The 19,455-nt window shown below is 44.7% G+C and overlaps 1 protein-coding gene across 1 annotated transcript in view; it reads left to right on the forward strand.

Moving 5' to 3' along the window:
- LOC135521673 (histone-lysine N-methyltransferase 2C-like) overlaps window positions 1-19,455 on the forward strand; it is a 262,868-nt gene that overhangs the window by 220,382 nt on the left and 23,031 nt on the right. The window contains 16 exon segments of the mRNA XM_064947353.1: window positions 1,045-1,164; window positions 1,303-1,430; window positions 5,496-5,760; window positions 7,541-7,645; window positions 8,282-8,329; window positions 9,909-10,046; window positions 10,981-11,013; window positions 11,201-11,338; window positions 13,163-13,319; window positions 13,913-14,133; window positions 14,366-14,439; window positions 15,240-15,452; window positions 16,037-16,183; window positions 16,592-18,445; window positions 18,681-18,991; window positions 19,307-19,455. Coding sequence (XP_064803425.1) covers window positions 1,045-1,164; window positions 1,303-1,430; window positions 5,496-5,760; window positions 7,541-7,645; window positions 8,282-8,329; window positions 9,909-10,046; window positions 10,981-11,013; window positions 11,201-11,338; window positions 13,163-13,319; window positions 13,913-14,133; window positions 14,366-14,439; window positions 15,240-15,452; window positions 16,037-16,183; window positions 16,592-18,445; window positions 18,681-18,991; window positions 19,307-19,455 — 4,101 coding nt within the window.

Consider the following 19,455-nt stretch of genomic DNA (forward strand, 5'->3'; position numbering starts at 1 on the left):
CTTAGGCGGGCAGTAAAAACAATAACGCCCAACGTTTTCAATGGCAGAAAAAGCCCTGCCATGGAATTGTCTCAGAGTAGGATCTCTTTTAGAGGGTTGGTACCCTGGGTACTCTGATCTCAAACGGCTGTTTCCTCTCATGTCCAAACACATAAATCATCTGAAGTCTCCCCTCTTGCTCTGAGGCAGCTTACGGAAGGCTGGAAAGCTCTGTCTGTCTGCTTTCAGACCAAAGGGGCTTTTCTCTCAATACCCAAGCTATCCAGAAATAGGCTCACCTGAAATTCTCCCTTTTTCTACCTCTCCAGTATTGGGTGGGCCACCTAAGTGTGTTTTTCGAGCTGCCTTTGTCCAAACAGTCAAATAAAAAAACATTAATGACTTAAACCAGATATAAGGTACCTAGAAAAGATAATGGACCTATATGATTCTAAAATTACAAAAATAATGCATTCAGGAGTATTTTTATGGCATGGGGCCCCCAATGATTTTATGAGTCAATCAGATAGCATAAGCTATGGCAAAAGGTGTAGGTTTGCAAGAAATCTGCTTTAAAACTGGAAGAAGAAAAAATCTCAGCCTCATGGCAAAATGTGTAGAATTGCATTAATTTTGCTTTGAAACTGCTAAATGTTATCTCCATCACATGAGGAAATCCGCTTTAAAACGGAGGCCCCAATTTTATCCAGAAAAAAACTCTTGTTCTCTCCCTCTCGTTCCCTCTCTCTCATATAGTGGCTCGGAGATGAGTTCCACACACACTCACTCTTTCATTTGTTCTCTCTGTCACACACTCACTCATGCTCTTTCCCTCTGTTCAACACACAATGATAGTTTCTCTCTGCCCCAAACAACCCCCTCCCCCCCACAACCCTCAGGCTCTGTGTGCATAGGTCACTGAGTAATGAAGATTAATGTCAAGGATTGGACTGTCAGACCCTCCTCTCATGTTTGACAAAATTAGAGCCCCGGCAACATTAATCAAGTATTTTATTCTACTGCTGAACACTGTCTCATCTCTCCTCCCCTGTGTCTCCCGGCCAGGTATTGGAGGGTTTATGGTCCGCCAGAGAAGCAGGACGGGACAAGGCATAGCCAAACGATCCCTATCCAGGAAAGACTCGACGTGGTCGTTACCTGAGAACCCAATGTGCAAAGCGGAGGGTAAGGACAATGGAATCGTCCCAAACGTGCAAATCCCACCCATCTGGCACTCCACGCAGAATCAATCACTTAACCCAGTAAAAAGCGGGTTCCCAGAATGTTACTTTGAGGTTGTGACCTCCTGTCGGTGTGTTGCAGGGTGGAACGAGACAGAGAGTACCCCAGCGGAGGAGACCCCACCGGTGCCTGAATGTCAGGAGAAAGTCAAGAAAAGATACCGCAAAAAGAAAACCAAACTGGAAGAGGAGTTTCCTTCATACCTGCAGGTGACTTTCAGTCTCGTGTACAAGAATGATATCAGTTTTGGTCTACAATGTTCACTTTAATTATGTTATCATGCAAACACTGTCTTATAAAGCTATTTATAGGAAAAGGTGAAGTATGCATTAAGTCATCTAATCAGCACAAAGGTGCTAGTGTGGCTACATGATGTCGGTCCAATGCAGCCGTTTTTATCTCAATATCAAATCATTTCTGGATAACAATTAGCTACCTTACTGTGATTGTTTTCAATTAAAATGATAAAGAAACAACTTCTCAAGCTATCATGTTGCTCGGACTGTCTGGGAGTGGTCTGAGTGGGGAGGGGAAACTGAAAACTAACTGTTATTGGCAGAGAGGTCTTTCTTTTTGGTCTATTAACTCATTTACCACCTGGTGATGTCACCAGGCAGGCCAAACTCCATCCCACTAAAACAGTCAGACATTTCATGCAGCCTTTTCAAATAGCTCTTACACTAAAAGGGCATTAGCATAATTTTCACAAATGGACAGTTATATTCCAACCTCATACTGTGTACAAAATATTAGGAACACCTGTTCTTTCCATGACATAGACCAGGTGAAAGCTATGATCCCTTATTGATGTCAGCTGTTAAATCCACTTCAATCAGTATAGATGAAGGGGAGGAGACAGGTTAAATAAGTATTTTTAAGCTTTGACACAATTCAGACAAGGATTGTGTATGTGTGCCATTCAGATGGTGAATAGGCAAGATGAAAGTACCTTTGAACAGGGTATGGTAGTAGGCGCCAAGTACACTAGTTTGAGTGTCAAGAACTGCAACACTGCTGGATATGTCACGCTCAACAGTTGCTCTAGTGTATCAAGAATGGTTCACCATCCAAAGGACATCCAGCCAACTTGACAAAACTGTGGGACGCATTGGAGTCAACATGGGCCAGCATCCCTGTGGAATGCTTTAGGCTGTTCTGAGGACAAAAGGGGGTGCAGCTCAATATTAGGAAGGTGTTCAGTGTATATTGAACACAGGAAAATCATGTTTTTGACTGCACTGGACCTTTAATCGTGTTCTGTACCACATTAGAATTGTTAATATTCTATAGGACACCTGCCAAGCACTTAGTAGTAGCAACTATTTCCCCACCAAACAAGTAGTATGCTGCCCCCTTCTAAGATGTATTACCTTCATGATTTACCAACAAATCCTCGGCATTTAAATGGCGTCTCGGAGAGATGTTGCCCTCTCTGTGCCACGCCTTTAAATGATCCAGTATGCTCAGCATTCGTGGGGGCAACCATGTGTTAAGAGCACCAGCTGTCACTATAGGCTTTCTTGTATGCTGCGCTTCAAAAATGAAACCTAAAGGTCCTCACCAGAGAAATGACTTTAATCAATTATTTAAATACCCGGCGCATTAGGCTTTTAATGTTTTACCACAGCGGGGAGCATTCACAACGATAGTTTTTGAGCAGTTAAATGTAATGGAAGTGCAGTTGACTTACTTAAACACATAGCAACCCAACCAGCCTTGCAGGTGATGATGTGTCACTGTGTTCAGGCTCTCAGTGTGGTTGTATGTACCCTTGTCTCTGGGTGAGTGTGGGTTTATTAGGGCATTTGAGTTCTATTGGTTTATAGTGAGTGCAGGATCACATCCTATCCAAGACACATGGATTCCTACGGCTGCTAGATTTATACAAAACCCTAACACTACGTCACAAACCAGACCCACTACGTCTCCCTCAATCGCCACAGCTCAGACTCCGCTGCAGTTATACAGGGTGTACAAAGCCCTTCACCACCTTGGCCCCCCTTAACTCTCAGACCTTCTCCCCTACCACCCCGCACGCACACTCCGTTCCAACACAGTAGGCCACCTTGTCATCCCCAGGTCCAAGCTTCAGAGCTTCTGTGACAGGGTCTTCTCCAGGGTTGCTCCTCGGCTCAGGGACTCCCTCTCTCTCTCTCTGTCAAATAACACAACATAATCTGTTTCAGTAGCTATATAGTTAGCTAGCTAACTACAGTGGGGCAAAAAAAGTATTTAGTCAGCCACCAATTGTGCAAGTTCTCCCACTTAAAAAGATGAGAGACCTGTAATTTTCATCATAGGTACACTTAAACTATGACAGAGTAAATGAGAAAAAAATCCAGAAAATCACGTTGTAGGATTTTTTATGAATTTATTTGCAAATTATGGTGGAAAATAAGTATTTGGTCAATAACAAAAGTGTATCTCAATACTTTGTTATATACCCTTTGTTGGCAATGACAGAGGTCAAACGTTTTCTGTAAGTCTTCACAAGGTTTTCACACACTTGCTGGTATTTTGGCCCATTCCTCCATGCAGATCTCCGCTAGAGCAGTGATGTTTTGGGGCTGTTGCTGGGCAACACAGACTTTCAACTCCCTCCAAAGATTTTCTATGGGGTTGAGATCTGGAGACTGGCTAGGCCACTCCAGGACCTTGAAATGCTACTTACAAAGCCACTCCTTCGTTGCCCGGGCGGTGTGTTTGGGATCATTGTCATGCTGAAAGACCCCTCTTTGGTCTTGGCCATAGTGGAGTTTGGAGTGTGACTGTTTGAGGTTGTGGACAGGTGTCTTTTATACTGATAACAAGTTCAAACAGATGCCATTAATACAGGTAACGAGTGGAGGACAGAGGAGCCTCTTAAAGAATAAGTTACAGGTCTGTGAGAGCCAGAAATCTTGCTTGTTTGTAGGTGACCAAATACTTATTTTCCACCATAATTTGCAAATAAATTCATAAAAAATCCTACAATGTGATTTTCTGTAGAGAAAAAAATAAATAATTTTGTCTGTCATAGTTGAAGTGTACCTAATGATGAAAATTACAGGCCTCTCTCGTCTTTTTAAGTGGGAGAACTTGCAAAATTGGTGGCTGACTAAATACTTTTTTGCCCCACTGTATATAGCTAGGTGTCATCTAAAATAACCCTAATTTTTAAAACAGTTCTTATTTGATTAATGGTGGTCGGACCCATCTACGTGAAGCAAGCCACAATAAGGATTAGGGACAATAGTGGACGTTGCGGTTTGCCTTCAAAATAATATATGGTATAATTCCACTATTTGTATTCATTTGCATCACTGTCAATGACATACTTTTATTTTGAAGGCAAACCTCAAATTCCACTATTGTGCCTAATCCTTATTGTGGCTAGCTTGACAACACATAACCCGTTCCCTAATTATTATTGTCAACTGAAAGTAACAAAAATTCTAGTATCAAAATGTTTTTCATGTTCTAGTATCGAAAAAGTTTCTGTATACTGTGCAAAACACTAGTATATGCAGGTGATTGTTATCAGTGATTCTTGTGTTTCGAGTCAACTTTCTCTTTTTGTGGACCTATGAGTTGACTTGGTGCATCTTGATATGGCTGTGGCTTTCTCAGTTCCTATGTAACTGGGCTCCTCTCTCTAGAGAGAGTATATGCATGCAGCTCTGTAGCCATGTCGCTGTCGCATTAGACCCCTGGTGAATGCTTCCACTGTACACTCCTCACTCTTTCTGTATGCGTCTGGGCCATACTGGAGTCTGGATAACCCTGGGGCCGATAGAGCGCTGCCATACTGGAGTCTGGATAACCCTGGGGCCGATAGAGCGCTGCCATACTGGAGTCTGGGCCGTTCCTCCTCTGGGGAACTATGTAACAGCAGGTTCGATCTCCAGGGAACCACTACAGGTTTTAGTCCCCACCACCTAGTGTTTGACTTCAGTCTGCTATTCCCACTCCAACTCAGAAAATTGGCAGGGAGTCCTGAGTTTAATGGAAACCAGTGGGTTAGCAGTAGCATAGCCCGATACGACTTTGGTTCATTAGTGTTCAGCACGCATTCTAATTTCAAATACTGTGTTTGAATTGAGTAATAATTCAATAAATCCTTATTCATTTTCATTTCAATTCAAATCTAGAATTCATAACTGGATCCCACCTTCTGACATGGAGACAATTGTTTCTTGTTTTTGTTTTTGAAAGATAATTATGTTGTGTTTCTGTATGTGTTCTCTCTGTTTTCTGTATTTCATTGACCGTGTGTTTGTGTGGTATGTTACCAGGAGGCCTTCTTCGGGAAGGGGCTGCTGGACAAGAGCAAGCAGAGCAGGCAGGCAGGCCTGCTGACCACGGGGCTCTGTGAGGAGCTGCTGGACAAGTGCAAGCAGAGCAGTCAGGCAGGCCTGGTGTCCACGGGGCTCTGTGAGGAGAGCCCAGGGACCCATGCAGAGACCAAACCCCCCAGCGCCAGCATCCTGGACCCCTTGTCGGACCCGCTGCTCAGTGCTACCTCCACCACCACACCCATCTCCAGCAAAGCAGGACTGCGTATGTTCACATCTCTCTTGCTCCTTATTAAAGATGAAAATGTTCTCTTTATCCCTCATACCCCCCATCATTCTCCACCCTGTCTGTTTGTTTTTGGTTCTCTTCTCCACGTCCACAATCATTTAAACTCTACTCCAACACGCTATGAACAGCACTGCAAGTTACCTACAAGGAACACACATGGTGACAAGAACACACTGGATACTATCAAAACAGAAGCTCTAGATTAACGTTTTTTCAGATTGCCTTCTGCGATATTAACAGCAGAGTTTGGTTTCCTATGTTGTTTTCAATAGACAAGTTCACTTTCATAACAGCCTGTTTGTCTCTAGTGTCATGGAGGACACATTCGTCCACTCTGCTATATTCCCCCTCTTGTCATTTGTGGCAGAGGGAAGCACAGTAATAACTTGAAAGGTTTGCTTGTTTTGAGACATTCACCAGCTTTTAGTTTGACTACGGTCCTTGGAAAGTGTTAGTTCTCTTAGATGTTACGGAAAACCATGTACGCATATATATACAGTTGAAGTCAGAAGTTTACATACACCTTAGCCAAATACATTTAAATACATCAGTTTTTCACAACTCCTGACATTTAGTACAAATTCCCTGTTTTAGGTCAGTTAGGATCACCAGTTTATTTTCAGATGGTGAAATGTCAGAATAATAGTAGAGAGAATCATTTATTTCAGCTTTTGTTTTTCCCAGTGGGTCAGAAGTTTACTGTCATACCGCTCAGGAAAGAGACGCATTCTATCTCCTAGAGATGAATGTACTTCGGTGCGAAAGTGCAAATCAATCCCAGAACAACAGCAAAGGTCCTTGTGAAGATGATGGAAGAAACTAGTACAAAAGTATCTATTTCCACAGTAAAACGAGTCCTATATCGATATAACCTGAAAGGCCGCTAAGCAAGGAAGAAGCCACTGCTCCAAAATTGACAAAAAAGCCAGACTACGGTTTGCAACTACACATGTGGACAAAGATCCTACTTTTTGGAGAAATGTCCTCTGGTCTGATGAAACAAAAATAGAACTGTTTGGTCATAATGACCATTGTTATGTTTGGAGGGGGGCAGCATCATGTTGTGAGGGTGCTTTGCTGCAGGAGGGACTGGGGCACTTCACAAAATAGATGGCATCGTGAGGAAGGAAACTTATGTGGATATATTGAAGCAACATCTGAAGACATCAGTCAGGAAGTTAAGCTTGGTCGCAAATGGGTCTTCCAAATGGACAATGACCACAAGCATACTTCCAAAGTTGTGGCAAAATGGCTTAAGGACAACAAAGTCAAGATATTGGAGTGGCCATCACAAAGCCCTGACCTCAATAGACCCTATAGAAAATTTGTGGGCAGAACTGAAAAAGCGTGTGCGAGCAAGGAGGCCTACAAACCTGACTCATTTACACCGGCTCTATCAGGAGGAATGGGCCAAAATTCGCCAAACTTATTGTGGGAAGCTTGTGGAAGGCTATCTGAAACATTTGAGCCAAGTTAAACAATTTAAAGGCATTGCTACCAAATACTAATTGAGTGTATGTAAACTTCTGACCCACTGGGAATGTGATGAAAGAAATAAAAGCTGACATAAATAATTCTCTCTACTATTATTCTGACATTTCACATTCTTAAAATAAAGTGGTGACCCTAACTGACCTAAGACAGGGATTTTTTACTAGGATTAAATGTCAGGAATTGTGAAAAACTAAGTTTAAATGTATTTGTCTAAGGTGTATGTAAACTTCCGACCTCAACTGTATATCGTCTATATCTCCAGCCGATACCGAGGATCCCTTAGTGGACCTTTCAGACGTCCTGAGCACGGATGCAGATCTTCTGGGAATGCTGTCGGATGATCTGGTGAAGTCTGGGCACAACTCAGGTAGACCCCTCCCCTGCCCTCCTCCAAAATGTCTGCCTCCACTTCCTTTCTTCTTTGCCCACTCACACACACACTCCTTGTCGCTAGCAAGGTCAACTCCATAAACAAGCACCTGTGACATTTCTCTGTTGCATCTTTACTCATCATTTTGCATTTTCCTTCACTTGTATAGTTTTGTACTTCGAGTAATACTCTTGGTTTGCAGTAACTCCTGTCTGTGTCCATTGATTTTGGTTTGCTTTTGAACAGTTTTCTTGAAATGCCCATCTTGATGCCTGCATAATGGAGTGACATAACACTCCTCATAGACGACGGTTAATAACAACCAGAACTGGGTTCAAATTGTATTGGTTTTCTTTCAAATTTGTTGAGCGTTTGTTTAAAAAAAAACATTGGTTACATTGTACCAGACAAGCTCATTCAAGCTCAGTTTAAGTATTTTTATGGGTTCCGATACTATTTGAACCCAGGCCTGTGTTAGGACTCTTGTCGTGATGGTTGGTTTTATGTCACTACTATTGCCAAAGTGGTGTTGCATCACAGTGGGCTGCTTCAAGTAAAGTGTTAGCATAGCATTTTATCACACCTGCTTTTCTCCCCCTCAGTTTATAATCCTCTGGTTTTGGGTTCCTGTAGGTCTTGATTTATGCCCTTTCCAAGTCGACTGCTCTTCCTCTCCGTTTGGTAAGAGACGTCCTCGGGCCCGTCTGGCCTCTTAGGAGCAGACCTGCTACCCCTCCCCTTCTCCCACTTTTGGGATGCTTTGGGACCCCATCCCCTCTAACACTTTCTACGCTCTCTGCATTTTTTCATGTCCTTCCTTCTCTGCGCTCCCCATTTTCTCACGCTGTAGCACTGTACAGACTTTTTGACTAACTACTGTGATTTTACAACCACTCACCAATCTGCATGTCTATTGACCCATCTATGGACTGTTGAGTGATATTCTGTGGGAAAAAAGGGCTCGAGGTGAAAGTGATGAGTTGCTCTTTTAAATAATGTTGTTTAATACAAATGTCATAACTTTAATGTACTTCAGTTGGTTTCTTCATGAAAAACCTGGGTTATATACCTGAGGTTTAGCAAAAAGCTGACCACACACGCTGCTATAAACTTTTGTTTTCATTTGATGTGTTTTAGTGCTTTCTATCTCCTCACCCCAGCTGAGTTTGTTGAGTATGGGTTTCAAAGTCTGAACTTCCTCTAGTCATAGAATGTAACAAAGCTTGAACTATAAATGACTCCACGTTTCACACAGTTCAGTCATTCCATGGAGCACTTACCTGAGTAGCAAAGAAAACCTTGCCAGCGTGGAAAATTAGATTTTCTTTTTTCTATGTGGTCTCGAGTCGGCATTGTTTCACAATGTATTTCATCTATCCTGTTTTTCAGTGTTGTATAGTGATTTCTTCTTTGTTTTTCACCCTTGTATTACTCAGACAGATTATTTGAGAACGCCTGAAGGCCCCAAAACAGATAAAACAATGTTGTACCTTTAGCCTTCATTCCTTACCTTCAGCACCATATGCAGTAGCTGCGGTCTCCATGTACTTTGTCTCTTCCCATATATCAAGTTAATTCAAGGTCACAAGCGAAGTAGCTTTTCCCAACAAAAATAAATAAAAAAGAAGCAAACAAGTCGAGAGTGCACCACAGTAAAATGTGCGTTGACCTCGGACCCCCCTCTGATGTTGACGACTGAGGTTATGATGATTAATCATTGCAGTCTCCCAGAACTCTTTTCATTGATTAAGCCCTTGTCTACTCTAATGTGGGCAGTATGGGAACTGATTATGGAGGTAGTGTGGCTATTTTTTTTAAGGGACGGCTGCTCCGCGCCCCTCCCACACCTCTTTCCACACTCAGTTGAGCAGGCAACACAAATTAGTTTGTCGTTATACTTAGAAGATTGAATTACGGGAAGACGAAGGAAGAAAAACAAGCATTGGGGGGTATATAATGCGAGATCATGGACAGTTTATTTTACCACCATGACATGAAGGATCAGCTCTGTCTTCTCTCTCGTTCCTCGCTCGCTTCTCTCACTCTCCTCTCTCTCTCCTCTCTAACTTCTCTCACTCTCCTCTCTCTCGCTTCCCTCACTCTCCTCTCTCTCGCTTCTCTCACTCTCCTCTCTCTCGCTTCCCTCACTCTCCTCTCTCTCGCTTCTCTCTCGCTTCTCTCACTCTCTCCTCTCACTCTCCTCTTCTCTCACTCTCTCCTCTTGTCTCTTCTCTCTTTTTCTTCCTCTGCCATCTGCTAGCTGGTCTGGACATGGACCCCATACCTGATGATCCCACTGGGCCCTGTCAGGGCTCGGCAGGCCGGGGGCCCAGGGCTCTACAGGAGGAGCCTCTGGATGTCATCCTGAGCCCAGAACTGGACAAGATGGTCGCAGATGGTAAGGCGGCCATGTTGAATTCTGTCTGTCTTCCAGAGATCTATATACAATGATTATATTATCATGTCTCCACCCTAACAATGGGAGTGGTTGTCCCAAAGGCAGGCGAAATGTATTGGGCTTATTTTGGACAGATTTTGTCGAGAGTGAAACCTCTGGCTTCACCTCTTCCTCTCTGTGCACACTCGGTGTCATTGGTGAATAGCAGAGGTTTACATATCCAGTCCTCCAGGGCTTCAGTGTCTGTTTCCTCTTGTCTCACTGATCTATTTGACGTATGTTAGTGTGTGACTCTCTGGCCTAAATGGTTTCCCAGCTCGACATCAGTACATAGATTCAGGGTCGGTTTCCGAGACACATCTATAAAGCTGGACTAGGCTTAATCTGTGTCTGGGAAACTGGCCCTAAAAGTCAATCATGAGAAATGTTTTTCTTCTTAGAGTTGCGTGCCTCTGTTGATGATTGTGGTCTTTATAGTATCCACCACATGGAACAACTGCTGTGTATAGAAGGCATTGGTGGTCAAATCACATCCCACATTGCAAAATCATGGAACACTAAGTAAATAAATGCTCAGTTTAACTGAAGTTCCCGCAAAGTATCAGTGTTGACAAATAGGGAGGTCAACCTTATTCCCTTGGCAGAGATTTACCCGCCTGACTTGCTCCCTGTGTGTTATAACTGCTTAGCGGCTTCCTGGCTCTGTCAAAACCAATGTCTGGCCTAACACATTGACGCATAACCAAATCCATGCAGGTTTTAGTTGAGGTTGTTGTGCATTCCTCAGAGTTGCAATTGACCTACACCCCATCTGATGAAATTCTATGTTTGATCCCCAGGATTTGTTAACTGGCTTGCTTGGTTCAATCAAACGAGCAGGATAAAGTGTATAACATTGCAGCAATGTAATATGCATTTCTTTTCTTTTTTTCAGGTGCAATTCTCAGTAAGCTCTACAAAATCCCAGGTTTGTGGTTTTGATTATATAAGTCTAACTTAGAGTTTTCAAAAGGTTGTTCATTAATTTGTATGTCAGAGATAATCAGTTCCATAGAATTCAAAGATAACCGTGAAACATTCAATCACCACCTGTTGATGATGGTTTAAAGTATGTGCGTGAACGCTATTTATTTCATTGCTGTCACCCTCTACAGAGCTGGAGGGTAAAGACGTGGAGGACCTCTTCACAGCGGTCCTGAGTCCCAGCACCAGCCAGCCTCCACAGCTGCCTCACCCCCAACCGGCCCACCCTGGGCCCAATGTACCTAGAGCCGTGGCCATTCCAAACCCAGGTACCACCACCACCTCAAGCCTGTTGGAGAATTGCATTAGTTTGCTGGGAATTTAAATGAACACAGCAAAAAAAGCAATGTCCTCTCACTGTCAACTTGTGTTTATTTTCAGCAAATGTAACGTGTAAATATAGCAAGATTCAACAACTGAGACATAAACTGAACAAGTTTCACAGACGTGACTAGCAGAAATTGAATCATGTTTCGCTGAACAAAAGGGGGGGAGGGGGGGTCAAAATGGCCACCAGCTGCATTAAGTACTGCAGTGCATCTCCTCCTCATGGACTGCACCAGATTTGCCAGTTCTTGCTGTGAGATGTTACCCCACTCTTCCATCAAGGTACCTTTAAGTTCCTGGACATTTCTGGGGGTAATGGCCCTAGCCCTCACCCTCCGATCCAACATGTCCCAGACGTGCTCAATGAGATTGAGATCCGGGCTCTTCACTGGCCATGGCAGAACACTGACATTCCTGTCTTGCAGGAAATCACACACAGAACGAGCAGTATGGCTGGTGGCATTGTCATGCTAGAATGAGCCTGCAGTAAGGGTGCCACATGAGGGAGGAGGTCTTCCCTGTAACGTACAGTGTTGAAATTGCCTACAATGTCAACAAGCTCAGTCCGATGATGCAGTGACACACTGCCCCAGACCATGACGGACCCTCCACCTCCAAATCGATCCCGCTCCAGAGTACAGGCCTCGGGGTAACGCTCATTCCTTCGACGATAAATGCGAATCCGACCATCACCCCTGGTGAGACAAAACCGCGACTCGTCAGCGAAGAGCACTTTTTGGCAGTCAAATCAAACGTTATTTGCCACACGCGCCCGAATACAACAAGTGTAGACTAGTACCGTGAAATGCTTACTTTTACAAGCCCTTAACCAACAGTGCAATTAAAGAAGAAAATATTTACCAAGTAGGCTAAAATATAAAGTAATAAAAAGTAACACAATAACAATAACGAGGCTATACACATCACTTACGTCCTGTCTAGTCCAGCGACGGTGGGTTTGTGCCAATAGGCAATGTTGCTGCCGGTGATGTCTGGTGAGGAACTGCCTTACAACAGGCCTACAAGCCCTTAGTCCAGCCTCTCTCAGCCTATTGCGGACAGTCTGAGCATTGATGGAGGGATTGTGCGTTCCTGGTGTAACTCGGGCAGTTGTTGCCATCCTGTACCTGTCCCACAGGTGTGATGTTCGGATGTACCGATCCTGTGCAGGTGTTGTTACACGTGGTCTGCCACTGCGAGGATGATCAGCTGTCCATCCTGTCTCCCTGTAGCGCTGTCTTAGGCGTCTTACAGTACGGCCAGGACAATTTATTGCCCTGGCTACATCTGCAGTCCTCATGCCTCCTTGCAGCATGCCTAAGGCACATTCACGCAGATGAGCAGGGACCCTGGGCATCTTTCTTTTGGTGTTTTTCAGAGTTAAGTTTTCATAACTGTGACCTTAATTGCCTATTGTGTGTAAGCAGTTAGTTTCTTAACGACCGTTCCACAGGTGCATGTTCATTAATTGTTTATGGTTCATTGAACAAGCATGGGAAACAGAGTTTAAACCCTTTACAATGAAGATCTGTGGATTTTTACGAATTATCTTTGAAAGACGGGGTCCTGAAAAGGGACGTATATTTTTTTGCTGAGTTTATAATGAACTATTGACTGTGGAAATCAATCTATATGAATGAATGGATATGAGCATTTATTGAATGAACATTGATTTATATGAATATCATGTTCACATAATCAACAGGACATGCATATGTATTTCTGGAACTACTTCTCCGACATCGTCTCTATGCTCTCTGTTGCAGGCGACCATGGAATGTTTCCCCGCATGCCAATGATAAACGGCAGTATGGGGCCCAACCCTCACTTTCCTCCAATTCCCATGATGCCCGGCAGCACAGGCCCATGTGGCCTGGGAAACTTCTCGCCCATTCACAGAATGCCTTTCACAGACAAGATTAGGTAAGAGCAGGGAGCTGTCTATCCATTACTAGAGCATTGCTTTCATCTGCTCAAAGACAATCAATTGAATTTTGTGTTATTAACTTGCCTCGTGATTATTTTTTACTATGTTATCCTTCATTGTTTTGACTCCAATGTATACAGTTCACTTTAACCTAATTTTTCCTGACGTCTGCTCGCTTTCATATCTCAATCAATGAATGTAATGTCATTTTTATACTATAGCCCTTTTTAAATGATAATTTGCTTCAAAGTGAACCGCATTGTAAGTGATGTGACATACTTGAGCAATAATGCACGGGGGGGGTTGTGATATATAGCCAATATACCAAGGGTTGTTCTTATTAGGCACGAAGCATCGCCATATACCACAAACTCCCGAGGTGCCTTATTGCTATTATAAACTGGTTGTCAACGTAATTAGAGCAGTAAAAATAAATGTTTTGTCATACCCGTAGTATACGGTCTGATATACCATGGCAGTTAGCCAATCAGCATTCAGGGCTTGAACCACCCAGTTTGTAAAAATCAATATATAACTAAATATATTGGTTATGTTGCAATAGAATGTGTAACCTGAGATATCCTTCCAGGGACAAGAAGTTTAGCCAGATGGGGGGTGATGTGGTTGGTTCATGGAGCGCCCCCGTCCCTGGCCCCATCCCACCTCCAGAGGGAGAGACAGACACCATGTCCAACGCCCAGAGGAGCACGCTCAAGTGGGAGAAGGAGGAGACTCTGGGCGAGATGGCCACCGTGGCCCCAGTCCTCTACACCAACGTCAACTTCCCCAACCTCCTTGAGGAGTTCCCAGGTTGGTACATCATAGACAAAGTTTCTCAAATGAAAATTAGATGATTTTTGGTTACGTCAAATTCAAAAGTGTGAATTACCTACTACATTTTTTTTTTTAAATTAAAAAAATTATACGCTCTGAAGTTCTGTGTCACACTCATAAAAAGGGGACTGGGAAAGGTATAGTTCTTGGCCATATTGCATGTGTGTTGTAGCGCTATACGTTTTAGTGGCTAATCTTTCTTTCTCAGACTGGGCTATGAGAGTGAAACAAATCGCAAAGTTATGGAGGAAAGCCAGTTCCCAGGACAGGGCCCCATATGTGGTAAGTTTATTTCTTTTTGACCAGGTAAGTGGATTGAGAACACATTCTGGGTTTGGAAGTTGTTTACATCCATGCTGGACTGTGATGCACTGCACTTATTTTGATCAGCAGGTTTTGCTGATTGACAACAGAAAAAGTCCATACATTAAAAAAAGGCTTATCTTTTACAAAACATTTAAAACCTCCAATTAAACTTAGAACCCTATTCAATCAAAAATTTATTATTTCTGCTTCACCAGAAGAACATTGTTGTTGACTTACTCCACAAACCTGATTGTGGCTTTTGATTGAATGGTGCCCTATACCTTTTGGAGTGATGAATCAAAGGGATCAGCCAGTTACTGATAAAATGTTAGTCTAAACAAACTTCCTGAAGTAAATTGTAGAGGCCAATAGGGAGAAGACAGATATTTGTGTTTGTCTTGTTCTTTTCATCTGTTTTCGGTTGATATTTTAAACCCAAAGGCTCTCGCGCTTTGTCCCTTCTCGTGTCTTTGTTCTGTTTGAATGTTGTGTCTAGTATGTTTTCCAACTTAACACACAGTTCTTTGAGGATTTTTCAAGACAGTCTCTATGATGAAATTATATTTAACAACGCTCTGCATGTCCAAATTACTTGATGAGATTAGGTGATTGTAGAAGGTTTCTTCGCCTTGTGATTTTCCCCAAGACATTAAGAAAAATGGTGGAGCCTTCATTTGTTCCAGTAGGGTTTTAAGAAATTAGCGTCTCAGGAAATCTATCTTTCTTGCACCATCAATTACAAAATGGACTACCTCTTCCAATCCCCTCTCTTCCAGCAAAAAGCACGGGATAACCGGGCGGCCCTGCGCATAAACAAAGTTCAGATGTCAAATGATACGCTGAAGAGACACCAGCATCCTCAGCAGCAGCAGCAACTGTTGACTGACACCTTTGACCCCAATAGTGTCCCCATGGACACTGAGCTGCTCTTCAAAGACTCTCTCAAGCCCAAGGAGTCTGAACACGAGCAGGAGTGGAAGTTCAGACAGGTAAGAGTTCCTTTGGAGGGTTAACATGTACTGGGAATGCAGGGAGGGGGATATGAAAGCATGGGTACACTGTAAAGCAGGGTTTCTCAACTACTGTTCTAGGAGTTGTTGAGGATTCATTTGGCCTTAATTTTTAAATGTTACAATGTTTTTTGTCTAAACTGAGTCTGAGGGTATGGGATTGGATGCAGGATTGTGTGGCAATTGCATGCATGCCTTTAAAAGTAGATAAAATATTTTTGTTTAGTGGCTGCCTTGGCAGGTCTTTAGGAAGCCAAATGGTATAAGTGGGATTTTGTTCCTGCATGTTGAGAAACCCTGGTGTGAGAGCAGTGTACACTTATTTTTTTATGTGTACATGTATTTAATGACACCATAATACACCACCATAATAATCAAAGTACCGCATGTCAGGGGAATGGTGAGTAGGAGCAAGGTGGTGAGATTGAACATAACATAACCTGGGGGCATGAAACAGATTTTTTTATTAAACTTTATATATGTGCATGGTTGAGTGAGTCATTTTTAAACAATACATTTGGCGTTCTCATACAGTCTACTAATTCTTAATTTGCATTGAAAAGGGAGAGTTAAATCAGATGTGGGGACCCCTTAAGAAGCAGCAGGAAAAGGTCCCAAAAAGCAAAGCCATAAAATCAACAAATAAAGACGTCCTTTTTGGACATTCCAACCAGGCAACTATAGCTGCAGGAGGTGGAAAAAATTCTCTGGTAAGATTCCCAAGGCGAAGCACTGTTCTGGTATTCGTCTGCCGAGAACCAATAAAGCAAAATTTACAAGGTGTAAGAAAAGCAAACTGTAAAGTGGAGTTGTAGGGAGAAAAGCTTGGTTAACTGGTAAAATCTGTCCTTGGTCCTGAAAAAACACAATAACAGCCTCCAGAAGCTTTATTTCATCACCATATTATGACATACACCCTCACATTGTTCCCTCTTGCATGGCTTAACACCACACGCTAGACCCACTCATATTGAAAAAGCATTAAAACTTTGTTGTGAGTGAGGGAAAGAAAGCATTCTTAGCACCATGTCATCATAAAATTACAAATTCCACGCTTCCAAAAAGGCTTAATTAACTGAAGTGTCTCTCCTCCCCTGCTTTTCTTGTTTCCATGGCAGCAAATGAGACAAAAGAGCAAGCAGCAGGCGAAGATTGAAGCCACTCAAAAGCTGGAGCAGGTTAAAAATGAGCAGCTCCAGCAACAACAACAACAACAACAGCTGTTTAGCAGTCAGGCAGGTGGAGATACAACCCCTAATAGTGGTAACCAGAGCCCCATGACTCCTCAGCCCAGCAATGGAGGAAAGTCTGGAAACTCGTCCCCACTGCAGCCAATAGTGTCTAAGGATGGCTTCGCTAGACCACAACTCCCGGGCACACCCACCTCTGGGTCACAGGATGACGTGTTCCTCAGACCCCAGCTCCCACCTCCGTCCTCGAGGACGCCCACCCAGGAGACCTCGTACCCTCAACAGGGACCATCCTCCCAGCCCCAGTCACCACATATGTTTTCCCCGGATTCCTCCTCAGGCTCCCGGCCGTCCTCGCCCTGGGACCCATACGCCAAAATGGTGGGCACCCCGAGACCGCCCCCTGGGGGTGGTGGATCCACCACGCCCCGGCAGAACTCTCTGTCGGAGATGCAGGAAAGGGGAGGTAGGCCTTCTGGTAATGCTGACCCCTATGCTAAGATGCCAGACACCCCCAGGCCCCCTGACCCCTTTGTTAAACCAATGGGACCCGCCAGGGTGGGCCCTTCAGGACTGGTTGAGCAGCAGCAACACCAGCAGGTCAGGCACAACATGATGAGCCCTCCTTCTGGAGGAGAGACTTTTGCCAGGATGGGCGGACACCGAGCCGAGGTCTACCAGCGCATGTCTCACAACCGCATGATCCTCTCGGACCCCTACTCCAGGCCCTTGCTCACTCCCATCCCTGGCAGCAACGAGTCAGGCTCCGTCTCGGTGTTCAAAGCCCCCATGCCTCCCCAGCAGTCCCAGCAAGAGCCCTACGGTGGCCCTATGCCTGGGGGACTTAAACGAGGGCCATCTGATGGCTTTCCCCAAGGTCTGCAGGCCGACCCTTACGCCCAGCAGCCTCTCACCCCCCGGCCACTCATGGGGGAAGGGTTCCCCAACGAGCCCAAGATGATGTGCCAAACCCAGGAGGGCCATTTTTCTCAAACCATGCCAATGATTAGACACCCTCACAGAAACCCGTATGCACAAGCGCCATCTACCCCGAGACCGGATTATTCACAGCAGATGTCTGACCCTTACACCCAACCACCAGGCACCCCCAGACCTCACTCTGACAGCTATGCTCAACCTCCCGGCACCCCAAGGCCACACTCGGATCCCTCATACCTGCAGACGCCGCCTAGCCTTCGTCTAGACCAGTTCCCCCAGCAGCACCCACCCAATCACAGACCGTCTCCATCTCACTCCATGGAGCCTTATGCTTCCATGCCAGGTACCCCCAGACCAGCCCCAGGGGATAGGTTTCCCAAATCCCCCGGTAGTCAAAGGAACATGGACCCGTATGCCCAACAACCCGGAACACCAAGATCGCTCCTCGCTGACCCTTACGCACAAGCTCCAGGGACGCCGCGGCCAGAAGCAGGCCCTGATGCCTTCAATCGACTATGCTCCAGACCGCCGCCCATGTCCCAGCTCCCAGCTGACCCATTCTCCCACCAGTCTCCGGGCAGGGTGCAGGACGGGTTTGCCTGTCGAAGCTCGCAGACAGCTAAGCACCCGGGAATGTCGGATGAAAGTTTCTCTCTGCCGCAGTCGAATCATCACGGTGGTCAAACGCAGATTCACGATCCCTTTGAACTGGGTCCAATGACACCTTATGCCCAAACTTCGGAAAGGCAGGCCCATGATATCCCTCAGTCTAGCAGAAACACCGTTGACACTCAGAACAGCATGCTACCACACCTGGGAGACACTGAGGAGAAGCTCAGACAGGTATTTCCATTTGGTTGAGACACAATGACACTCACATGGGTAACACTTGAATTGCCATAAAGCCTTCTTCTGTTTGCATAGTTATTGGCAGGTGATTAGCCATTCCTCAGCCAATATGGCAGTGCATGTTGGTGCAACGTGAACATGTTTTGCTTCTCTGTAAGGATCCCCTCAAATTTGAATGAATACGTGCATGATGTAACTTGCTAAAGTGTACCGTGCTCTCCCCCCGCAGCGCCAGAGACTGCGCCAGCAGATCCTTAGGCAGCAACAACAGAAGTCTGCCATCCGGCAAGAGAAAGGACTACTACAGGAAACTGTTGCAGCCCCCATCCCAGGGACACCCTGCCACTGGTCACATGACGATCCCGCCCCACAGAATGACATGTTCGGCAGACCACCACCACCTTACCCAGGACCCATGAGAGGAGGTCAGAGGTTCCCTGGTACCTTTCTAGGGGACCAGCGAGGACACTTCCCCAATGAGGGCCAGCTTTCCAGACCCCACTTCCCCAGGGACATGGGCATGAGGCCACAAGAAATGAGGTTAGTTGAATTTGACAGCATAGATTTCACTCAGCTCTATTTTGTTCAAACTTCTTTGTATGCACAGGGTCTTTACCCATATTCAGCTGTATATTTGTATAATTGGCTTGCAGAATTTATTGCTCCCCTTGACAAGATTAAATTAATACAATTATGTTTAACATGCTCGAAATGTGGAATGAAGTGTCATTGTTGAAGTCCCACTTAGTGTAATCTTCCTTATTGAAGATGTGTATAGGGAGCAACCAGTGCTGTTGTGTTATGCTTGGGATGTAGTCACGGATAAGCATTTGACAATGTGTTTTCTACTCTCAGGTTTGGATTCCCTCCCAGCCCTCAAGGATCCCTTCAACCAGGCCAGGAACAACACTTCCTCAGGGCCCTTCACCAGATGCCCGGCGGGCCCATGGTCGACAATGTTCCACCCCAGATGAGAATGTCTCACTCTGTGGACTTTTCCAGGG

The sequence above is a fragment of the Oncorhynchus masou genome, chromosome 30, assembly GCF_036934945.1.
Source record: "Oncorhynchus masou masou isolate Uvic2021 chromosome 30, UVic_Omas_1.1, whole genome shotgun sequence".
NCBI classification, from domain to species: domain Eukaryota; kingdom Metazoa; phylum Chordata; class Actinopteri; order Salmoniformes; family Salmonidae; genus Oncorhynchus; species Oncorhynchus masou.